The following is a 19,619-nucleotide window of genomic DNA, read 5'->3' as shown; positions in this document are numbered from 1 at the left end:
CAATCTGCTTCCACCTGTGTCCATGAAAGTGATTGGAATACCTGAATTCAATTATTTGGATGGGTGAGCAAATACTTTTGGCAATATATTTTATGTCCTTAAATCATCTCCAACAATCCAATCAGTGAGAGAGATTCTAATTCAGTTAGGTATATTCCTATCTCATTTCATATGAATTTAGGAGTAAATATGCAAATGTAGATTTTGAAGTGATAATCAGAATTTTCCCTTCTGCTTCATTAGGGCCGGAAAAAGACATGCAAAATGGGCCGCTAGCTTCCTGTAGGGTTATGCTGGGCAGCAAAGACCTCGTTGGAGAAAGAGAGTGATGCAATCCTAGAAAGCTCACTGTTACACCAACGTGATCAACAGCTGCAGCTGACGGAGGGGAAAGGAGGCCACTGTTAGTATTAACTGCCATGACTAAATCTCTGTCTCCGTCTCTCATTCTGTTTCTGCCTCTGTCTTGTCTTCCCTCGTGATAAACACTGTTTCTCTGCTTATAATGCTGACCTCAAAACACATGGAAATGGCAGTGCTTTCATACATATTTGCCAGTGTTACTAAATGAGTAAAAGACAACCAATGAAGTGGTGATCCAAAACTGAAAATGTTAAACTTTGCGCGCAAAAAATGAATCTGTCACTCACAGAGTGAATCAGTGAGCGAGATCTTGTGGAGGTGTATACATTTCTATGTGTATGCCGAAAATAAACACAGATTACATCATTCCTTGTGACCCTTCAGCGCTGCTCCGCCCCAATTAAAAAAGGTCTGAGCAGGCAATGTCTCTCATTGGCTGAGATGTCGCAGGCCAGTTGAGGTAGTAACAGCAACTTGGTTTTATTTAGCACACTATTAAAATTGCAACAGGACCTTTAATAGTATATAGTCTTTACTAGAAATACTTGAGTGCAATAAAAAAGCATATGTGCTACTGCTGACCTTGACCAAGATATTTAAAGTTTAAAAAATGAGATAATGTGGATGTTTTAGAATGTATGCAAGATTTGAGTTACAGTCTTGAAAGATGTTTAGGTTGCAACATGAACCCAAAACGATATAAGTGGCCTCCTGAAACAACAAGTCCTTTATTAAGGTCTCAGTGTGGCTTGATCCCTGGAGGGTTGGACCTCAGGATTCCACTGTTGTTTATAAGCCTCGGTGTTCGTGTGAATGTGGGTGTATATGTCCAAGACAAAGATGTACAGCTGCCCCGTTGTCCACTTCCACACAAACTCATCTCAGCTGTTGAAAATCATCACCCGGTGTCATCGGAAAGACACTCTAGCACACAGGCGCACTCTTACAAAAAGGCCACATATGGACAGGTCCGGCTCATTCAACCTTCTACACAAATGTTGCTAATAAATCCTCTATCCTGGACTGAACGAGTGTGCAGCTGTTTTCTTTCTAAAACAACCTACTTATTGTCCTCACAGACCACCAGGATTGAACACTCCTGAAGTCAAATATAATGCAAAAGACTTGTGAGAACCATGGTTGCATTTTCAATTAAATTGAAAAACAGATTCATTTTACTCACCTCATAGTTGTCCACACCAAATCAGGGCATGGTTTCTCTTCCCCTGGTGAATCATTTTCTTTGGTTTTACGAACATTAGTTCCGATGGCTTTTGATTAAAGATAAAAGTCATACTTTGTTGCTTTAACAGCTTTTCGGTTTTTGCAGAGCCTTGCAAAATCATTCACCCTGTATTTTTCACACTTTTTGTCACAATGCAACTACAAACTGTATTTTCTGGGATTCATGTGATAGACTTAAACAAAGCATTTCACAATTGTGAAATGGAAAGAAGAAGATACATTGTTTTTATTGTTTTTACCAAACAAATCTGAAAACTGTGGCGTGCTTTTGTATTCACCTCAATTTGTAAAACCACCTTTTGCTGAAATTATAGCTGCAAGTCTTTTTAGGCATGTCTTTACTAGCTTTGTACCTCTATAAATATAATTGTTACTTCTTTGCAAAATAGTGCAAGCTCAATCAGATTGATAGGTTTCTAATCTTAATTAATTCTCTGTTAGACTTACATCTGGATTTTGATTGGGCCATTCTAAAACATGAACGTGCTTTGATCTAAACCATTCCATTGTAGCTCTGTGTTTAGAATCGTTGGCCTGCTGAAAGGTGAACCTCCACCCCAGTATCTAGTATGTTGCAGCTTCTAACTGATTTTTAACTACTTAGCCCCATTCATTTAACCATCAGCTCTGGGTAGCTTCACTGTGCCTGCTGAATATAGGCACCCACATAGCATGATGCTGCCACCACCATGTTTTACTACCATGTTTTGCCAAGGCTGAGAAATGGCTTTGCACTTTTTATTTCTCCTTTATATTTAGAGTCCATCTGCATACTTGGGATCATTTAATGATCACCGATGCAGCCTCACTGTTTATCAATGGTTACCCTTATGAAATGGGCAAATTTTGGAAAAATGGTATCCTTGGCGAGGCGACAGGTGCTATATTACTATTACTGACACATAGCTGACACCCCTCCTCCTGGGTCACAAGTTAAGCACGTGCAATCAGAGTTACATGTTTGAATACCACCACATGCAGATGTAAAGCCTATACAAATAAAAATGAGGGAGCTGAATAATAACTTATCTGGGAATGCAGGATTGTCTCTGTGTCAGGGGGACGTAGCAGCCAGAGGGGCACTATGGGTGACAAAAGGTGAAGGAAACGAGATACCGAAGGTGGACTGAGGACAGAATCACAAATTTGGCATGTCACATGGTCAAACAGTTAAGATTTTTACAGCTGATCGGGTTCCTCATCAACAGCATGGTGTTGTGGTTCCAGAATGCCAGGTATGAGAGTGAGATCAGACTTTGACTTTAGTTTGCACACCCTTTCTTGTAGTTACAGCCAGTATGACCAGCTGAAAATGGCAGTGTCACTTGTGGTTGAATGGGGAAGATTTTGATTCCTTCTTCTTCTACATATTCAAGGTTGCAGGTAAGCCAACCTCTGCAAATGCATGTAAAACAGATAACATGTGTGGAGAGAAAGGTTAATTTTTCCTGAATTTGGATAAAAATCCAAGAATATTTAGAATTACCGATGAAAGTGAGAACCATGATATTCTAAAGATATTATTTGTTTTATTTTTATTTGTCTGATTGTATCCCCTTCTTTGCACTCAGGACCTATGATTTACTCAGTGGTGACATCATGGTGACCGCAGCTATTTTTATTGGATGGTAAATGGCCGCTCCTTTCCGTGTATTGCCACCTGCCCAATCCACACCAGTCAACAAGACCCTGGAGAGAATTTAAAAAAAAATCAAGCACCAAAAATGATTGAGAGATGAAAGGCTGAATATGATATGGCCATGCCATGCTACTGTCTCAGACATGTCTAACAAATAAAATGTCTTTTCACGGCTACCAGTCTACCATCGTGATTTGTTACACCGATGCACTCGAGTGCAGTCGGTTCTGTGTCCTATAATGCTAATTCCATTCAGTTTTATCACTGATCAACATTTTTTTACCTTTGTGCTTGCTCCCTTTTCAGCAAATAATTGTTGAGTTATGCTTGTAAATTAAAATATTAGAAAAAAAAACTTGTTCCTGCTAAAAAGGTTCGGATATGCATGCGCATGTTTGGGTTGTGGTGGGGTGCATGCATGAGGTTATTCCTGTCCTTTGGTCATTTGATCAGAGGTTGGCCACAGGCCATCCACAATGGATTGTCATTTTACCCTGATGTCTTGCGTTAAGGGAAAGAATAGCTGCAGAGAGACAACATTCAGGAAAAATACAGCAAGACATGAATAATCAGGAACACGTTTCTCTGATGGAACATTTATGGGGTTATACACACCAATTTGTTCTGTTTAGGTATTTTGGTATTTCTAATACCAAACTACACCGTGCTAAATCTGGCCTGGCTCTGTGTCTACCTGTGACCCCTTTCTGGAGAGGGGCATCGTCCGAGCTTCTGCTGGCAACAACTTAATGTTCACCTTCTACCGATGATCCACATGGCCCTGTCTTTCAGTGTTTAACCCTTTCTCTCTCCTAGACATGGCGATTGACTGAGCTTAACTGTAACTAACTCTATGTGCTCTCTTTCAGACTCTAACCTTGAAAACTGGCTCAAAGTTTATCTGTTCATTCTTTCTAGATGAAATGACTAAAGGAGCTACATCCATTAACATTTACTTTTCCTTCCCATAGAAAGTCAGTGCTTCTGTGTTCTTTTTGTGTCTCTGCTCTGTTCTCTCAAACCTCCAGTCGGTCGTGGCAGATGGCCGCTCACACTGGTTCTGGTTCTGCTGGAGGTTTCTTCCTGTTAAAAGGGAGTTTTTCCTCTCCACTGTCGCTACATGCATGCTCAGTATGAGGGATTGCTGCAAAGTCAACGCCAGTGACTGTCCACTGTCTCTACATGCTCATCCGGGAGGAGTGAATGCTGCAAGTCACTGACTGGATGCAATCTGCTGGGTTTCCTTAGATAAAAATACTTTTCATCCAATTTGAATAAAAAGCTAACTCCGACTGCACTGTTCAATGGTTAGGATTAATTGGAATATATGTACCTGACTGTTGTGAAGTGCCTTGAGACAATGTGTGTTGTGAATTGGCGCTATATAAATAAAACTGAATTGAATTGAAATTAATAGTTTGTGAATGACTCAATAACTGGAAGAAGTTTCATTAAATACAACGTAGCACTTCTTGGTCCTTCTGACTCGACTTTTGTAATGGACTGCAAACCTGCTTCACCAAAAAAGGCCGGATTTGTTTCAGTGTGCCCCAGCCCCCACCTCAACCCATGCCTGCTCTGAAAATTCACAGGACTATATTTTTTCTTTTAGTGCTGAGCCAAAATAAAAAAGCAAAACAGACTGGGGGAGTGGCATTAAATCATTAATAAGAAGTGCAAACCGCATTCTAGTCTTAACTGTTCTTTCACTCAGAAAAGTGTCTCTGGGGTTATCTAGTGGCAGAAGCATGCCATTACATGCAAAGCTCTTCTTGAATTTTCTAAGGGTCGGTCCACGAACACCATAAACAGGATTAGGGACAAGGAACAGCTTCAATGGGGTATAACCTTCGCTAGGAACCAGACTGACTCTGTGCCAAGAATATGGAGAGCTCTTACTCTTATACAGAGATCAGATGGGCTTCAAAGCATCTCTAGTAACCCAATCTCCCACAGAACCCCCATAAAATACATTCAAATCCACAAAACACATGTGGACTAGATAAGTATACTCAGATGACTTATTCAGCAGCCCCGTTGGGGTAATGATCTGCTCCACTGTAGTGCTGCTCCACAGCACTCAGATAGATCTTCCTTCTATTTATATGTTAAAGCCATTTAAACTTTCTGGTTCTAAATCGTCCTGACATAACTGTCCACTGTTGCTCAAGATTAAGCAGTGATAATCACGCAATCTGTATCTTCTTTATTGAGACTGTGACAAGTAAGTGAATAAACAAAAAAATTAAGTATATGTCTGCCCATTGATCCATATATTTCACAAATAAATCCTATGAAAACCAACAAAACGCTTTTAAGTAAAACCTTATTCTCAAGAAAAATCTCATTAAATTCAGTAGCATGTATTTTTATTTATTTTATAATATCCCCACCTTAGTTCCAACTTGAAACTTGTTTTGAAATGTTATTACCATCTATGCTCGGCAACTCTTTATAGAAAATTTCACTCACAAAAAATGAAAAATCTGTTTTTTGTCTTATTTTTACATTTAAAAAAAACTTCTATAAATAAAGAAACAAATTTCTAGTGTGAACAGAAATTTAAGATAACCTTGTGTAAGGTTTGAAAAGCAAAATTGCCCTGTAAAAGTATTCATGCTCTTGATCTTTTCCACATTTATTTGCATTACAAAGAAATTTCTATTTATTTTTAATAGGTTTTAATGTGATTGGCCAAGATAAATCCTGGAAGAAAACATGTCGGAAGATGCAAAAGACTTTTGACCAGGATGGAAATCCACCTCCCATCAGGAGAACAAGCTGACACATACGGCCAGCGCTACTTCAGAATGGTTTAGATCAAAGCATATTCATGTGTTAGAATGGTCCAGACCTAAATCCAACAGAGAATCTGAGGTAAGACTTGAAAACTGATGTTGCAGCAAAATATGTTTCCAGAAAATATTCACTCAAGAGGGCTGAATGCAAATGCATGTCGTGCTTTTAAGATTTTTACCTGTATAAATAAGAAAATCGAGTATAATTTTTATTCCACTTCACATTTATGCACTACTTTGTGCTGGTCTATCACCCAAAATCTTAGAAAAATACGCTTTAGATTGGGGTTGCAATGTGATAAAATTTGAAAACATTCAAGAAATAGGAAGAATTTACAAGTCATTGTAAATGTTTAAAGTACTTCTGGTAAATATGTAAATACAAAGTTAATATTTGAGTGCTGTAACATCTACAGTTGTTGTTTTTGTATTATTAAAAAACTCTTTGTTCACAAATACAAAGCTATATAATGTAGAATTGGACACAGAATGCATAACAAAGTATGCCAGGAGATAGGCATACTATCTCATACATATTTACTTCTAAAGTAAATACATTTAGTACAAAAAAAGAACAACCAAGCACATTATGATAAATTAAATATATTCAATGATCTACTGCATTCAGAAGTGTTTACAGCTTTTTTGTCTGTTTCTTCCCCTTCAAAAATGGATTTTTTGTTCATAGTGATACTTCCTCATTGCGTGGTGCATTAGACAATGCAGCCCCCTTGAAAAAGAAGGTAATCATTCATAGGAGGCTAGTTCCCTGGTTTAATTCAGAGCTGCATACTTTAAAGCACAATGTTAGAAAATTGGAGAGAAAACCTAGAGGATTCCTACTTACTCTGGAAAAATAGTCTACTGTTGTGTAAAACAGACACTTCGCCAAGCTAGAACAGCTTATTTCTCATCAGTAATAGAAGAGAACAAGAATAATCCTAGGTTTCTCTTTAGTACAGTTGCTAAACTTACACAGAGTCATAGCTCTGTTGAGCCATCCATTCCCTTAGCTCTCAGCAGTCATGACTTTATGGGATTCTTCTTAAATAAAATTGATTCTATTAAAAAGAAAATCTTTGACATACTCCTGAAGATGATTACTTCATCCTCAGCAAGTGAGACAACATTGGAAGTAACTGTAGAACCTGATCTGTGTTTGGACTGTTCTGATCCAGTGTAGCTTCCTGAGTTATCAGAAATATTAGCTTCATCTAAACCTTCAACTTGTATGTTAGATTCAATCCCAACCAAATTATTTAAGGAAGTGTTGCCTCTGATTACCAGCCCCATTTTAGATATTAATCTATCTTTAGTAAATGGATATGTACCACAAGCTTTTAAGGTAGCTATAATTAAACCTTTACTTAAGAAACCTTCGCTTGATCGAGATGACTTGAAAAATTACAGACCTATATCCAATCTTCCATTCTTATCTAAAAGTCTTGAGAAAATAGTTGCTAATCAAATGTGTGAACATTTATACAGCAATGACCTGTTTGAAGAGTTTCAGTCAGGTTTCAGAGCTCATCATAGCACTGAAACAGCTCTGCTGAAAGTCACTAATTATATTCTTATGGCCTCAGATAATGGACTTGTGTCTGTACTGGTTCTGTTAGATCTCAGTGCTGCATTTAATACAGTCGACCATAATATTCTCTTAGAAAGGCTGGAATATGCTGTAGGGATCAGGGGAACAGCACTAGGCTGGTTTAAATCTTATTTGTCTGACAGATTCCAGTTTGTTCATGTAAATAATAAATCATCTTTAAACTCCAGGGTTAATTGTGGAGTACCACAGGGTTCAGTACTTGGGCCAATTCTCTTTACTATATATATGCTTCCAATAAGTAAAATTATCAGGCAGCGTAGGATAAATTTTCCCTGTTACGCTGATGATACTCAGCTTTACTTATCCATAAATCCTGATGAGCCCAACCAGTTAGATAGACTACTAGCATGTCTTGAAGATATAAAAACTTGGATGACTTTAAATTTTCTGCTTCTAAATTCAGACAAGACAGAAGTTGTCGTCTTTGGACCGGAGTCTTTGAAACAGAGACTGCTTGGTCAGTCACTTAATCTGGATGTGATTAAATTGACCTCCGGTAATAAAGTAAAAAAAACCTTGGTGTTATTTTTGACCAGGACATGTCATTTAAATCCCATATTAAACCGGTTTCTAGGGTTTCCTTCTTTCATCTCCGGAACATTGCCAAAATTAGAAATATCCTATCCAGGAGTGACGCTGAAAAACTAGTCCATGCATTTGTTACTTCAAGGCTGGACTATTGTAATTCTTTACTATCAGGATGTCCACAAAATGCAGTTAAAAGCCTTCAGTTGATTCAAAATGCTGCAGCAAGAGTTCTGATGAAAATTAAAAAGAGAGATCATATTTCTCCTATTTTAGCTTCCCTTTATTGGCTCCCTTTTAAATCCAGAATAGAATTTAAAATTCTCCTCCTCGCATATAAAGCCCTTAATGATCTAGATCCATCATACATCAGAGATCTGATTGTTCCATATGTTCCTAACAGGCGGTAGATCTTTTAGTTATCAGGCTCCTCTCCTGTGGAACCAGCTCCCAGCTTTAGTCCGTGAGGCAGACACCCTGTCTACTCTTAAGGCTAGGCCTTTCACTCTCTGTGCTACATTCTCATTCTACTCTCCAGTTTTGCATTATTTGCTTTTAATTCAGTTTTTAAATTTATGTTCTCTCTCTTTTCTCTTCCTAGAAGCCACTCCTGGCCTGACTCTGTATCTCCATGTGACACCTTCCTGGAGGGGGGCATTGTCAAAGCTTTTGCTGCCAACGACTTAATGCTCACCTTCTACCGATGATACACTTGGCCTAGTCTTTCAGTGTTTAACCCTATTTTTCTCCTAGACATAGATACTGACTGAGCTTTTACTGTAACTAACTGTATGTGTTCTCTCTCATACTCTAAACTTGAAAACTGGCTCAGAGTTTATCTGTTTTTTCTTCCTAGATGAAACCACTAAAAGAGCTACACACTCACACTGAGCCTGGTTCTAGTTCTGCTGGAGGTTTCTTCCTTTTAAAAGGGAGTTTTTCCTCTCCACTGTCGCTACATGCATGCTCAGTATGAGGGATTGCTGCAAAGTCAACGCCAGTGACTGTCCACTGTCGCTACATGCTCATCCAGGAGGAGTGAATGCTGCAAGTCACTGACTGGATGCAATCTGCTGGGTTTCCTTAGATAAAAACACTTTTTAACCAATTTGAATAAATAACTGAATCTGACTGCACTGTTCAATGGTTAGGATTAATTGGAATGTATGTATCTGACTTTAAATTTATATGATTCGATTGAATTGACTCAGCCCATTTTAAAGTTACCCACCTTTCACACAAAGCAACAGGAAACAACACTCCCCAATTATTGTTACCTCCGCCTTCCTCCCTCCCTGTTGGATGGAGTAAAGGGGAGTCAGGTTTAGCCCAAACTGGCTCAGTTATGGTTGAGGTGCAAACACGCCCTCCATTTCTGCTACCTGTGCAACCCCTTTTTTTTCCAACGGTTATAATCATTCTGACAGAGAAAAGTAACCCCAATACTTGTGGTTTTTAGTAGAACAATGAACACAAGTGGGCTCTAGATGAACAAACTTTATCAGTTTATTGTTTTACTTAGTACCCCTACTCATAGCCCATTCTAAAATGGCCAAACTCTAACACTCAGTAGTTTAATCTGACCTCCCCAACAACCCCGCACCATTCCAAACTTTTTGTGAAGTGCCTTGAGACGACATGTGTTGTGAATTGGCACTATATAAATACAACTGAATTGAATTGTTTGTACTCTTAGAAATAGTGGATACAAATTGTTTGATTTCTTTAACCAAAACTGGAAAATAAAGGTTAAGATGGTGAATATTTACATTTGTGAATATAAAATTTGCCAAATATTATGATTAATTACCAGTCTTCTGTTTATATTAGTATTGTTTCCATGAAAACCAAAACCCAAAATAATATACTCATTCCTTCCAAAATGTCCTTGTGATATGACAATTTCATATCTATCATTTTGTTATTTATCAAAAGTTTTTGATTAAATGTCCATCTGTTTTTCCACAGTGACACGGGGTTTTTCCAATAGAAAACAGCTGAGGGCACATAAATAATATGCTGTTAATTAACATCTAGTTATTTTACGAAATGTATGAACGATGATTGTATCTTGTTCCTCCCTGACAGTAGGGGGCGTGTGTTCGCTATGAATAAATGTAATTGTGAGTTGAGGAGGGCCGCCCAGCCATGTTGAGGAGTCTGTCAAGCAAACTGCAGCCCGCCATTGTGTAGAAACCAGGCTCTTTAGAGAGATAAGAGTGCTTGGCAGAAACTCATTTATAGTCGGACAAAGTGTACACCTCGCTGCTGTTAATTAGGAGAGAATACAGTTACACAGGCCGTGGGGGGGAAAGACATGTCAGCCAGCAGCCTTCTTGACCAGGTAAAAAGAGGTATTTTCTGAAGCTTTGCGAGGGCCAAATTTGTCAGCATCGCGACGGCTAGCGCAGGTAGCTTAGCTCAGAGGCAGCGGCTCAGTAGTGCAGTAGGCCCGACCACCTGCAAAACAAACTGACTGCTGAAAGTACATCTCTTCATCTATTTTTTCCCCTTCCTCTTTTCTCATAAATCAAACCTTCATGAATCACCTGGACCCAATCCAGAGACCGAAAGGCCAAGCTAATAAAGGTAAGAGCTACTTACTGACGGGGGTTGTGAATACGGATCTCTACGTGCAGTGCGCTCTGAAATTCTTGCGTTCGTGAGTGATGTTAGCTTGTTTCTGATAAAATGATTGTCTATGTCCGCCGAAATTGAGTTTTTACAATCATATTGGCACTTAATATATAAATTCCAACATTGCTTTATCTTCACCCAGTTCTGGAGCCTTTACTCCACAAGTTTTAAACGTGATTAAGGTCTCATAAGTTACAGTCGAGGGGTTCCCATTGGTAGCGTTGACTTGCTAATGTTAAATAGTAAAATGATTAACGTCGGCAGCGTTTTCTTGGTTAGATTGAACGCCTTTGTTTCCAAACTACCGAAGAACGACGACGTTTTACTAGTCATCCTGACTCTACAGGGGCCATCAAACGGCGTTAATCGACAGGTGCCTTTCTCGAGGGCTAATGTTAGCCAACCCCGTCAAGTTGAAAGGACTCGTCGCTTATTAGCATGCTAACGTTAGCATGTTGCTACGTTAACCCCAAACGACACGTCTCTGCACATGCTTTACCACTGCTTTACAGCGAACACTATCACTCTTAAGTGTTAATTCTAACCTCTTTCTACAATTTCACGTAATTGTATCATTCGTTGCTACGTTATACAATATATAAACGAAATTTTCACAAACTTGCAGTAGGTGTTAGCTAAATGTTCAGAAGAGTTGAATGTCAAAATAGTTTTAATTTAAACCCGACTTTAAATGACACCAATATCATGTATGAAGGTTTAAAATCAAGTTTGAGCATTTTAATATTCTATATTTTTTTTAGGAGTAATGTCAACTCCAAACTTGACACCCAAAACGTAATATTTATCACAAAATCGGTGTAATTTATCTCTTTTATATTGACAGGATATGTTTCAGGCATTTCAAAGGACCCCTGAAGACCAATTATCCACAGACATTTAATTAAGACAAGAAAGGATTGCTTATTAAAACAAATAAAACTATATATGACAGCTTAGGTTTGGTGTGCTGAAGGACTCCTCAGTGAAGTATAATTATATATGTACGGGAAAAAAAAGATCTACTGACAGTTGGTTATTTGGGTATAATCAAAGAAGTGATTTTAAAAAAATAGAGAAAAATCAACCATCCTCACCTTACTTTTAATACCTATCTGGAATCTAATATCGTTTCTGAAAAATTGTTAGTGTGTGAAACAAAACAGTCCAGGATGAGTTTATTCGGTCAAACCTTTAAATTCTAATGTATTTGGACATTGCGAAAGGATAACATTGTTTTCAAAGTACTAAAAAATAATAGTGGTAGTATTGGTAGTAGTGTCCCTTTAATGGGATGTTGCTACTAAGTTTAACACTTTGGACATTAGATGTACATTAAATCGCAGTTCTGATCGTAATTGTAAAGGATTTCCTGGATGCAGTATTTGATCGGATACTATATTTAAAGTGTCATTCATTCACTTTCTGCATATTGGTATAATGGATCAGTTAAATGGAGTCTCCCTGTCTGTAATCCTCACACCTGATCTATATTTTCAGTGGCTGAGATGCTAAAGCTCACAGGGTTGACAACATTGTGTGATGGTAAAGAATGAAAAGAGTAGAAAAATGTCTCAACGCACTTTGGGATTGAAATTCTATCTTTCCTGAAACTGTCAGCTCTGTTGGACATAGGTTTTTCCTCTAGTTAGGAATCCATGTGCTGATGAATCAGATCAGTTACATTTTGATCTATAAGTACTTCAAAACATTTTTACCTCTTTGATTTACCGGATTTTTGAAAGATCAGCTTACATCGAGTTAAATTAAACACACTTTTTTAGGATAAAAGTTTTACATTCTGCCTCAGTTGTCCCTGACAGGAAGTAGTTGGTTGATGAATTGAATTCTGAGTCATTAAAGGTCCTGAAAACTCCAACCTACAATAACAAATAAGAAGTGGTTTAACAGGCTGATTCAGTCGGTAATGTAATTGCAAATCCAGCAACTAACAAAAACGACGGCCCAGATTTACTGATGGGAACATACCAGCTTAGAGTAAAATCTAGCAGATGTATGTTATTTTTTCCTTTCATGAAACCTTATTCTGATTCATTCCTTTCATGGGTGTTGTTTAAACTTTTTTGATCTGTTCTATGTAACAAAGTAACCTGCTTTAATGTGTTTATCATGCTCGGGTAACTCCTTCATCCTCTGATCATTTTTAGGAGTAATCTTGCTGATGCAAATTGAGATATCTAAATTTCTACATCAGATTTACAAAACCAGTTTTTTTTGGGTTTTTTTGTCTTTTCAGTGCAAAACGGAGCCGTGACCCAAAAGGATACTTTGAATGACGATGAGTTTGAGCCTTACCTGAATACTCAGGCCAGACAGGTGAGCATTTGACTCAGGTTTTGAGGAGTTGATGAATCATTTGGACCACCTGTGACTTCATTTGTGTCAGGAATTAGCTCTCGGTAGATCAAATATGTTTATTTGTTGTTGGTTTATGATGGAGGTCGAGTTAGTATATTAAATCTAAATGACCAAATAAAATAGATGTACCTAAAATAGGAAAACATTTTTTTTTAATCAAGTGTATTAAAATTCATCTTTATGTATTTAGTCTTCATATAAAAGGATTTGAAACTTGATCAACAATATTGACTTATTTCCATTAGTGTTCTGTAAAGTTGGGTAATACTGTCCTTCAGCTCATTAATATTTATGTGTTTTAATTTTCTTTTTTAGCCATTCTTAAGGCTTTTTATCTGGGTAGTATGCTTTCTTTTCTTTTTCTTTTCTAGAAAAATAGAAGGATTTGAGGGATGAGAACCTCTTGGTTGTTGTTTCACCTGTAAGGAAACACAGTGTAGTAGAGAAAAGGTTAGTTTCCCACCGGTTCTCTGAAAAGGTCGTTTCCAAAATGGTTCCAAGCCCCGACTGGGGGTCACAAATCAACAAGTGACGGGTTCCTGAGGTACTCTTTAGAAATACTAAAAACTTATTTATGGATAAATGTTCCAAAAGATTGTGTTTTCATTATAAACCTTGTTTAGTTAACTTTCTAGTAATGCTTCTCAGCTGATAGTCTGAACCAGAAGACTTATTAATTTATCTTTTTAGGGTTTTGAAGCTGAATTGTTTGGGTGCCACTGGTTTAAGTTGCATTATTGACCTATGTTACTGTCCATCCTCTTTATTAGTCAGTTTTTGACGATTCCGTATTTGAAGTATGATCGGTGTGGAAATACCTGCAACGTTTGTATTTATACTGGAAAAATTGGTTAATGGCCAGAACTCTGGATTCTGAAAAAATGTGGAATTTTGACACTGAAAAACGTGTAGGAATCAGAATCTACTTTATTGCCAAGTTTGTTAAAACAAAGAATTTGATTGCGGTACATTTTGTTCTCAGTGAGTATTTTCTTATTATTTTTTGTCCATATAACAGTGGAAATAAAGAATATCTTTTTAGAAGTACATATATTCACAATTGACTTAACAGAATATAATGTGAGATCAGTCTTAAGTATGCATGGTGGCCTCATTACTCAGATTGGGTGTCGTTTGAAATATCACATTTTTTTGCTGTTATATTAAAACTGCCTCCCTCTCTGTTGTAGAGCAATGCCTATACGGCCATGTCGGACTCATACATGCCCAGCTACTACAGCCCCTCCATCGGCTTTTCCTACTCCCTAAATGAGGCAGCATGGTCCACTGGTGGGGACCCTCCTATGCCTTACCTGGCCTCCTATGGACAGCTGAGCAATGGTGAACCCCACTACCTCCCAGATGCAATGTTTGGCCAGCCAGGTCCCTTGGGGAGCAACCCTTTCCTGGGCCAGCACGGCTTCAACTTTTTTCCTAGTGGCATCGACTTCTCGGCATGGGGCAATAGCAGCTCTCAGGGACAGTCGGGGACACCGCAGAGCTCTGGCTACAGCAGCAACTATGCTTATGCTCCGAGCACACTTGGGGGTGCCATGATTGATGGACAGTCTCCATTTGCACCTGCTGCCAACGAACCCCTTAACAAGGCACCTGGCATGAATAGCCTGGACCAGGGCATGGCGGGTCTTAAAATTGGTGGGACTGCCTCTGGTGGTAACGGAGAAATGGCTCCAAAGGTGGTTGGCTCTGGGTTGCCTGGTGGGGGGTCCTTGGGTCCTGTTTCTTCTGTTGGACCTACCAGCATGCCTCCCGTCTCGATTGCTCCTGCCAAGCCTGCATCCTGGGCTGACATTGCCAGCAAACCAGCCAAGCCTCAACCCAAGCTTAAAAACAAGGGTGGCATGGCAGGTGCCAATTTGCCTCCTCCGCCCATTAAACACAACATGGACATTGGCACTTGGGACAACAAGGGCACCATGCCCAAAGCTGCCACCCCGCAGCAGGTGACCCCTATTCCCAGCAACGGGCAGCCGCCTAATCAGGCTTCTCTTCAGCCTGGAGCTACAGCTGCAGGGAATCCACAAATGCCTCTGAGCAATGGACAGCTGGTTCCACCCACTTCCCAGATGGGGCAGCATCAGCTTCCACCTACTGGACAGCCAGGTATTGGTCAGATACCCCAGCCTCTCTCCCAGGGTCCTCCACCACCAAGCCAACAGCAGCAGCCTTCTCAACCTGCTCGCTGGGTCCCTCCACGAAACCGGGCCAATGGGTTTGGAGACACTAGTGGAAATGGGACCGGCCAGTCACCCCCCTCTTCTTCAAATGTCGGAGTGGTTCCCGGTGTCCCCTCCGAGCCTCACCCCGTTTTAGAGAAGTTGCGCATGGTTAATAATTATAACCCCAAGGACTTTGACTGGAACCTCAAGCAGGGCCGTGTGTTCATCATCAAGAGCTACTCAGAGGATGACATCCACCGCTCCATCAAGTACAACATTTGGTGCAGCACGGAGCACGGCAACAAAAGGCTCGATGCAGCTTACCGTTCCTTGGGGGGCAAAGGACCGCTTTATCTTCTGTTCAGCGTCAATGGGAGCGGTCACTTCTGTGGTGTAGCGGAGATGCGCTCACCGGTGGACTACAACACGTCTGCTGGCGTGTGGTCGCAGGACAAGTGGAAGGGTCGCTTTGATGTGCGCTGGATCTTTGTTAAAGACGTTCCCAACAGTCAGCTGAGGCACATTCGGCTAGAGAACAACGAAAATAAGCCAGTGACCAACTCTCGGGACACACAGGAGGTACCGCTGGACAAGGCCAGGCAGGTGTTAAAGATAATCGCTGGATATAAACACACCACTTCCATCTTCGATGACTTTTCTCACTATGAGAAGCGTCAGGAGGAGGAGGAGTGTGTGAAAAAGGTAAAACATCATTCCTAAAATAATTGAAACATGTATTAAAGCTCTTGTTCATGCAATGAAAAACCTGTGGCGAATGGAGTGTTTTTAAATGTATTTTTCTGTCCAGAAATTATGCTGCATGGAAATTTAAATAATGACTTTTATTTTCCTTGAATTCTTCCTAAGCTTGGGCGTTAGGTCTTCTGTCTCTGTTTTCTTAGCTTGTAATGACTTGCTTGTGCCTTCTGTTTATCACAAAGGAACAGATATGAGCTGCACAATATTACAAAATCATGGCAGTAGGGATGTTGTTGGTAAATATTGTGATGGCGATATCATTTGGGATAGATCCACATTTTCCAACTCTTCTGACCTTTGGCAACTTCAGTACCATAATCTGGGTCAGGTGTGGGAATATTCTCCAGTGAGACTTGTATCCAACAGGCCCCGCATCTTATTGGCTTGCAAAGTGTCTATTGGTGACAGTTAGCCATCAAGTATTGCTTTTCATCATTAATATGCAAACACACATGACAATATAGCAAAGTATTGTGCAGCTCTTGAACAGCATTCGGTTAGAAGTCAAGTTGTAAAATGTAAATATTTTAAATATGTCTGAATGTCATTTTGTGTGGTTTTATTTTTCAGTTTAACTGCTGTATTGTTTTGTGTGCAGGCACTAAGGCTGCACAATATAATGCGTCTAAATCGCTATGGCTACATCAGTGTGTGCAGTATTCATATATCAAAGGACTGTATGGAGTGCAATAACTGTCGGCTGATATATTCCAAGTGTTATGAACTTGCATTTAATTAATTCAGCCGGTTGGACAGAGTCTCGGGGCAGCAGATTCTCACATGGACACACGTGATCTAAAATGCTAAAAGTCACAGAGTGATAGAAGCACGGATAAAAAAAGGGAGGAAAAAAGAAAATGGGCATTTATTGCCTCTGGTATTGTCATCACAATATTTACCATTATTCTCGCATCACAAGATTTATTTTTACTATGCATCCCTAGCAGGTCCCCATCTGTGCTGTGCAGGAGTTCAGTTAAAAAAATCTTTAGCCATAACGGACAATGGTGATATTTTTACACATTTAGTGTTATGTTCTAAAAGCTTACCTTATTACTTGAGACGTAACCTTTAACCTTTAGTCTTACAGTGAATCCGATTAGACCATGAAACATGGAAGAGCAACCTTTTATTTTTTCAGTGTAGCTTTTCCCCATTAACACATTTATGGGAATTTTTCTTTTACTTGTTATTCTTTACATAGCAGAGCCACAGCATAGAGGACGTATTAATATGAAAAGCTGCAGAACTTCTACTCTTTTACAGGTTGAGGTTGTTGGATTAAAACCTTTTCTTACACTTGTATGCAAACAGATCAGTTTTATAGTTAACTACACGCACGATTTTAGGAACTTTATTACTCGATTGATCCATTTTTTTTTTTGTTGAACACCATAAACTATTTGAACTGACTTTAAACATTAAGTTCAATACATAAAAATAGAGCATTTTTCTGTAATATAACATATTTAAAGCGAATAATGGACACATTAACTTTGCCATATCATAGATTACTGCTGTAATTGTACTCTGTATCTTTGGGACATAACCGGATTGTTTTTAATTTAGTGTGGTCAGAATCTAAAATGTTTGGGCGTTATTTAATCCTAGCACTTTAGTGATGGGAAATGTTGCCTCATTTTTTTTTTTTTTTTTTCTGCTCGGTTTTCTCTGCCGTGTTTAACAGGTGGAGGTCCAAGGCAGTGAGCCATATCCCAGCAACCCAAGCAACAGGAGTCATTACAGGCTTCAGGTAAGTTTGTGCTCAGGAGTAATTTGATGCACATCTGATGTTGATTTTTATTCTTACATTGACTTTTTAATAAAAATCTGTTTGCTTTTTCGTTTTATCTACAATGTCAGTTATTTCAAACAGAAATATTCCACTCCACTGTGCCCAATATAAGATCTCTCTCTGCTTGTTTACATGCACCATGCATCCCTTCTGTCATAATCCATTGGAAAAAAAAAAAAAAACACAAGTCATTGGTGCTTTATTGGAAGCAGGAACAAAAAGAAGAAACTGGGAAAACGGCTTTTTAGGGGTTTGTGCTGCTTTATACTGTAATTGATTGTTTCTAACGGTGTTGTCCTCTTCTCTAGGAGCGCCAAGGACGAGTCAAGTAACAGTTGGTGCTTTGGTCAAAAGACTGCAATGCCCCCTCCTCAAACCCTGTCCACCCCAATACATTATCACATTCAGATCTCTAAGAAATTCTAATAGGGGTGAAGATTTAACAAAGGACAAAAGGAAAAAAAACTAAATGAAGACTGATTTCTTTTGACTTTAAAGACTTACTTGGAACTTGTAGTAAAAAGGAAACGATTATTCATAGGACTACAACTAAATGCATAGCATCCTTAGCTGAAATCTTTTTTTGCCCTACCCCATTCCACTACATACGCTTTTTCCTTGTATGCTGCTTTTTCCTTCCTTTTTTTTCATGAAAGGATCGGCATCAGTTCTTATGGTCCAGGACTGAGTCTGTAATTCTCACGCAAACCTCAATGATCAATCATCCGTACAGAAATCCAATAGAAAAATGTAGTCCCACAATAAAGAACGGAAAGATCGACATGTTTAAACCAACCCTTTGCCTGTCTGCAAATGATGCTCGGATCATCATCGTAGAAACCCAGAGCGACTTCCTCCACAGCGGACTTCTCACCGACAGCCGGTGCCAACTATTCTCACGTCAGAATTTCTGTTTGTACATGCTTGCCATGTTTTTGTTTAGGAGGACTGCAGATGTTCGTATGAAGCCCTCTGTGTTTTCACATGTTGGAGTGTGTAGGGCAGCTGGGGTCAGGAGGATCTAGACAGGAACAGTAAGGAACGGGTTAAATGTTTAAGTTCAGAGAAAATGTTAAGTTGATGGGCTTTGCTCCCTGTATAATTTTATGGAAAAAAAAATGAGGCCGTCTGTTAAGTCTTCATTGGACTTTATTTACGCCTTTTTTCTTTCTCTTGAACAAGTCATTGTTGCTATGGGCTGCTTTTTTTTCCTTTCGTTTCTTAAGACTGATGCGAGTGGCCATGCCCCACTCTTTCTACTAATCAGTTCAAAAGTAATAAATGTGGTATATTCAGCAGAGTTGTGTGCATTCCTTATGTTCGACTTGAAAGTGGCTTTTTTTTATTCAGCTTGTTTGTACATGGTATTAATGTTTGTTTTTTTGTCATTTTTCTTCTCAGTTATAATCAGCCTGCAAATAATGGACGCTCTACTTTACCCCTGCAATGCCTTTCTTACTGCTCTCTTTCCGTATCATCTTGTCCTCCACACTCCCCGATTATTTCTGCTCAGCCAGACATTCATAATAAATCACCATTAATTGCGGCCATGCTCTGTGTCATTGTCAGTTTAGAAAAAAAGGAAACCTTGAGAACTACTGGCTTTTATTTGTGGCATAATAAAGATGCTCTTCAAAGTCCATGTTGGGTTTTTCTTCTCATTGGTCATTTCTAGTTCGAATATCCCGTT

The 19,619-nt window shown here is 39.1% G+C and overlaps 1 protein-coding gene across 1 annotated transcript; it reads left to right on the top strand.

Moving 5' to 3' along the window:
* Window positions 1–10,307: 10,307 nt before the first annotated feature.
* On the top strand, window positions 10,308–19,569 carry ythdf2 (YTH N(6)-methyladenosine RNA binding protein 2). The gene is made up of 6 exons (XM_047345813.1): window positions 10,308–10,526; window positions 10,747–10,771; window positions 13,074–13,153; window positions 14,386–16,077; window positions 17,822–17,887; window positions 18,238–19,569. Exons 1-6 carry the CDS (start codon window positions 10,500–10,502, stop codon window positions 18,259–18,261), a joined length of 1,914 nt encoding a protein of 637 aa, XP_047201769.1. The 5' UTR covers window positions 10,308–10,499; the 3' UTR covers window positions 18,262–19,569.
* The last annotated feature ends 50 nt before the right edge of the window (window positions 19,570–19,619 follow it).

Source organism: Girardinichthys multiradiatus, chromosome 19 (assembly GCF_021462225.1).
Source record: "Girardinichthys multiradiatus isolate DD_20200921_A chromosome 19, DD_fGirMul_XY1, whole genome shotgun sequence".
NCBI lineage: Eukaryota > Metazoa > Chordata > Actinopteri > Cyprinodontiformes > Goodeidae > Girardinichthys > Girardinichthys multiradiatus.
Note: the sequence above shows the minus strand (reverse complement) of the source record. Positions and strands in the feature narration are given on the sequence as shown.

Coding starts and splice junctions, on each gene's coding strand:
- ythdf2 (XM_047345813.1), top strand. CDS start 10,500: ATGTCAGCCAGCAGCCTTCTTGACCAG. Junction 13,154..14,385: donor TGAATACTCAGGCCAGACAG/GTGAGCATTTGA, acceptor TCTCTGTTGTAG/AGCAATGCCTATACGGCCAT. Junction 16,078..17,821: donor AGGAGGAGTGTGTGAAAAAG/GTAAAACATCAT, acceptor CGTGTTTAACAG/GTGGAGGTCCAAGGCAGTGA.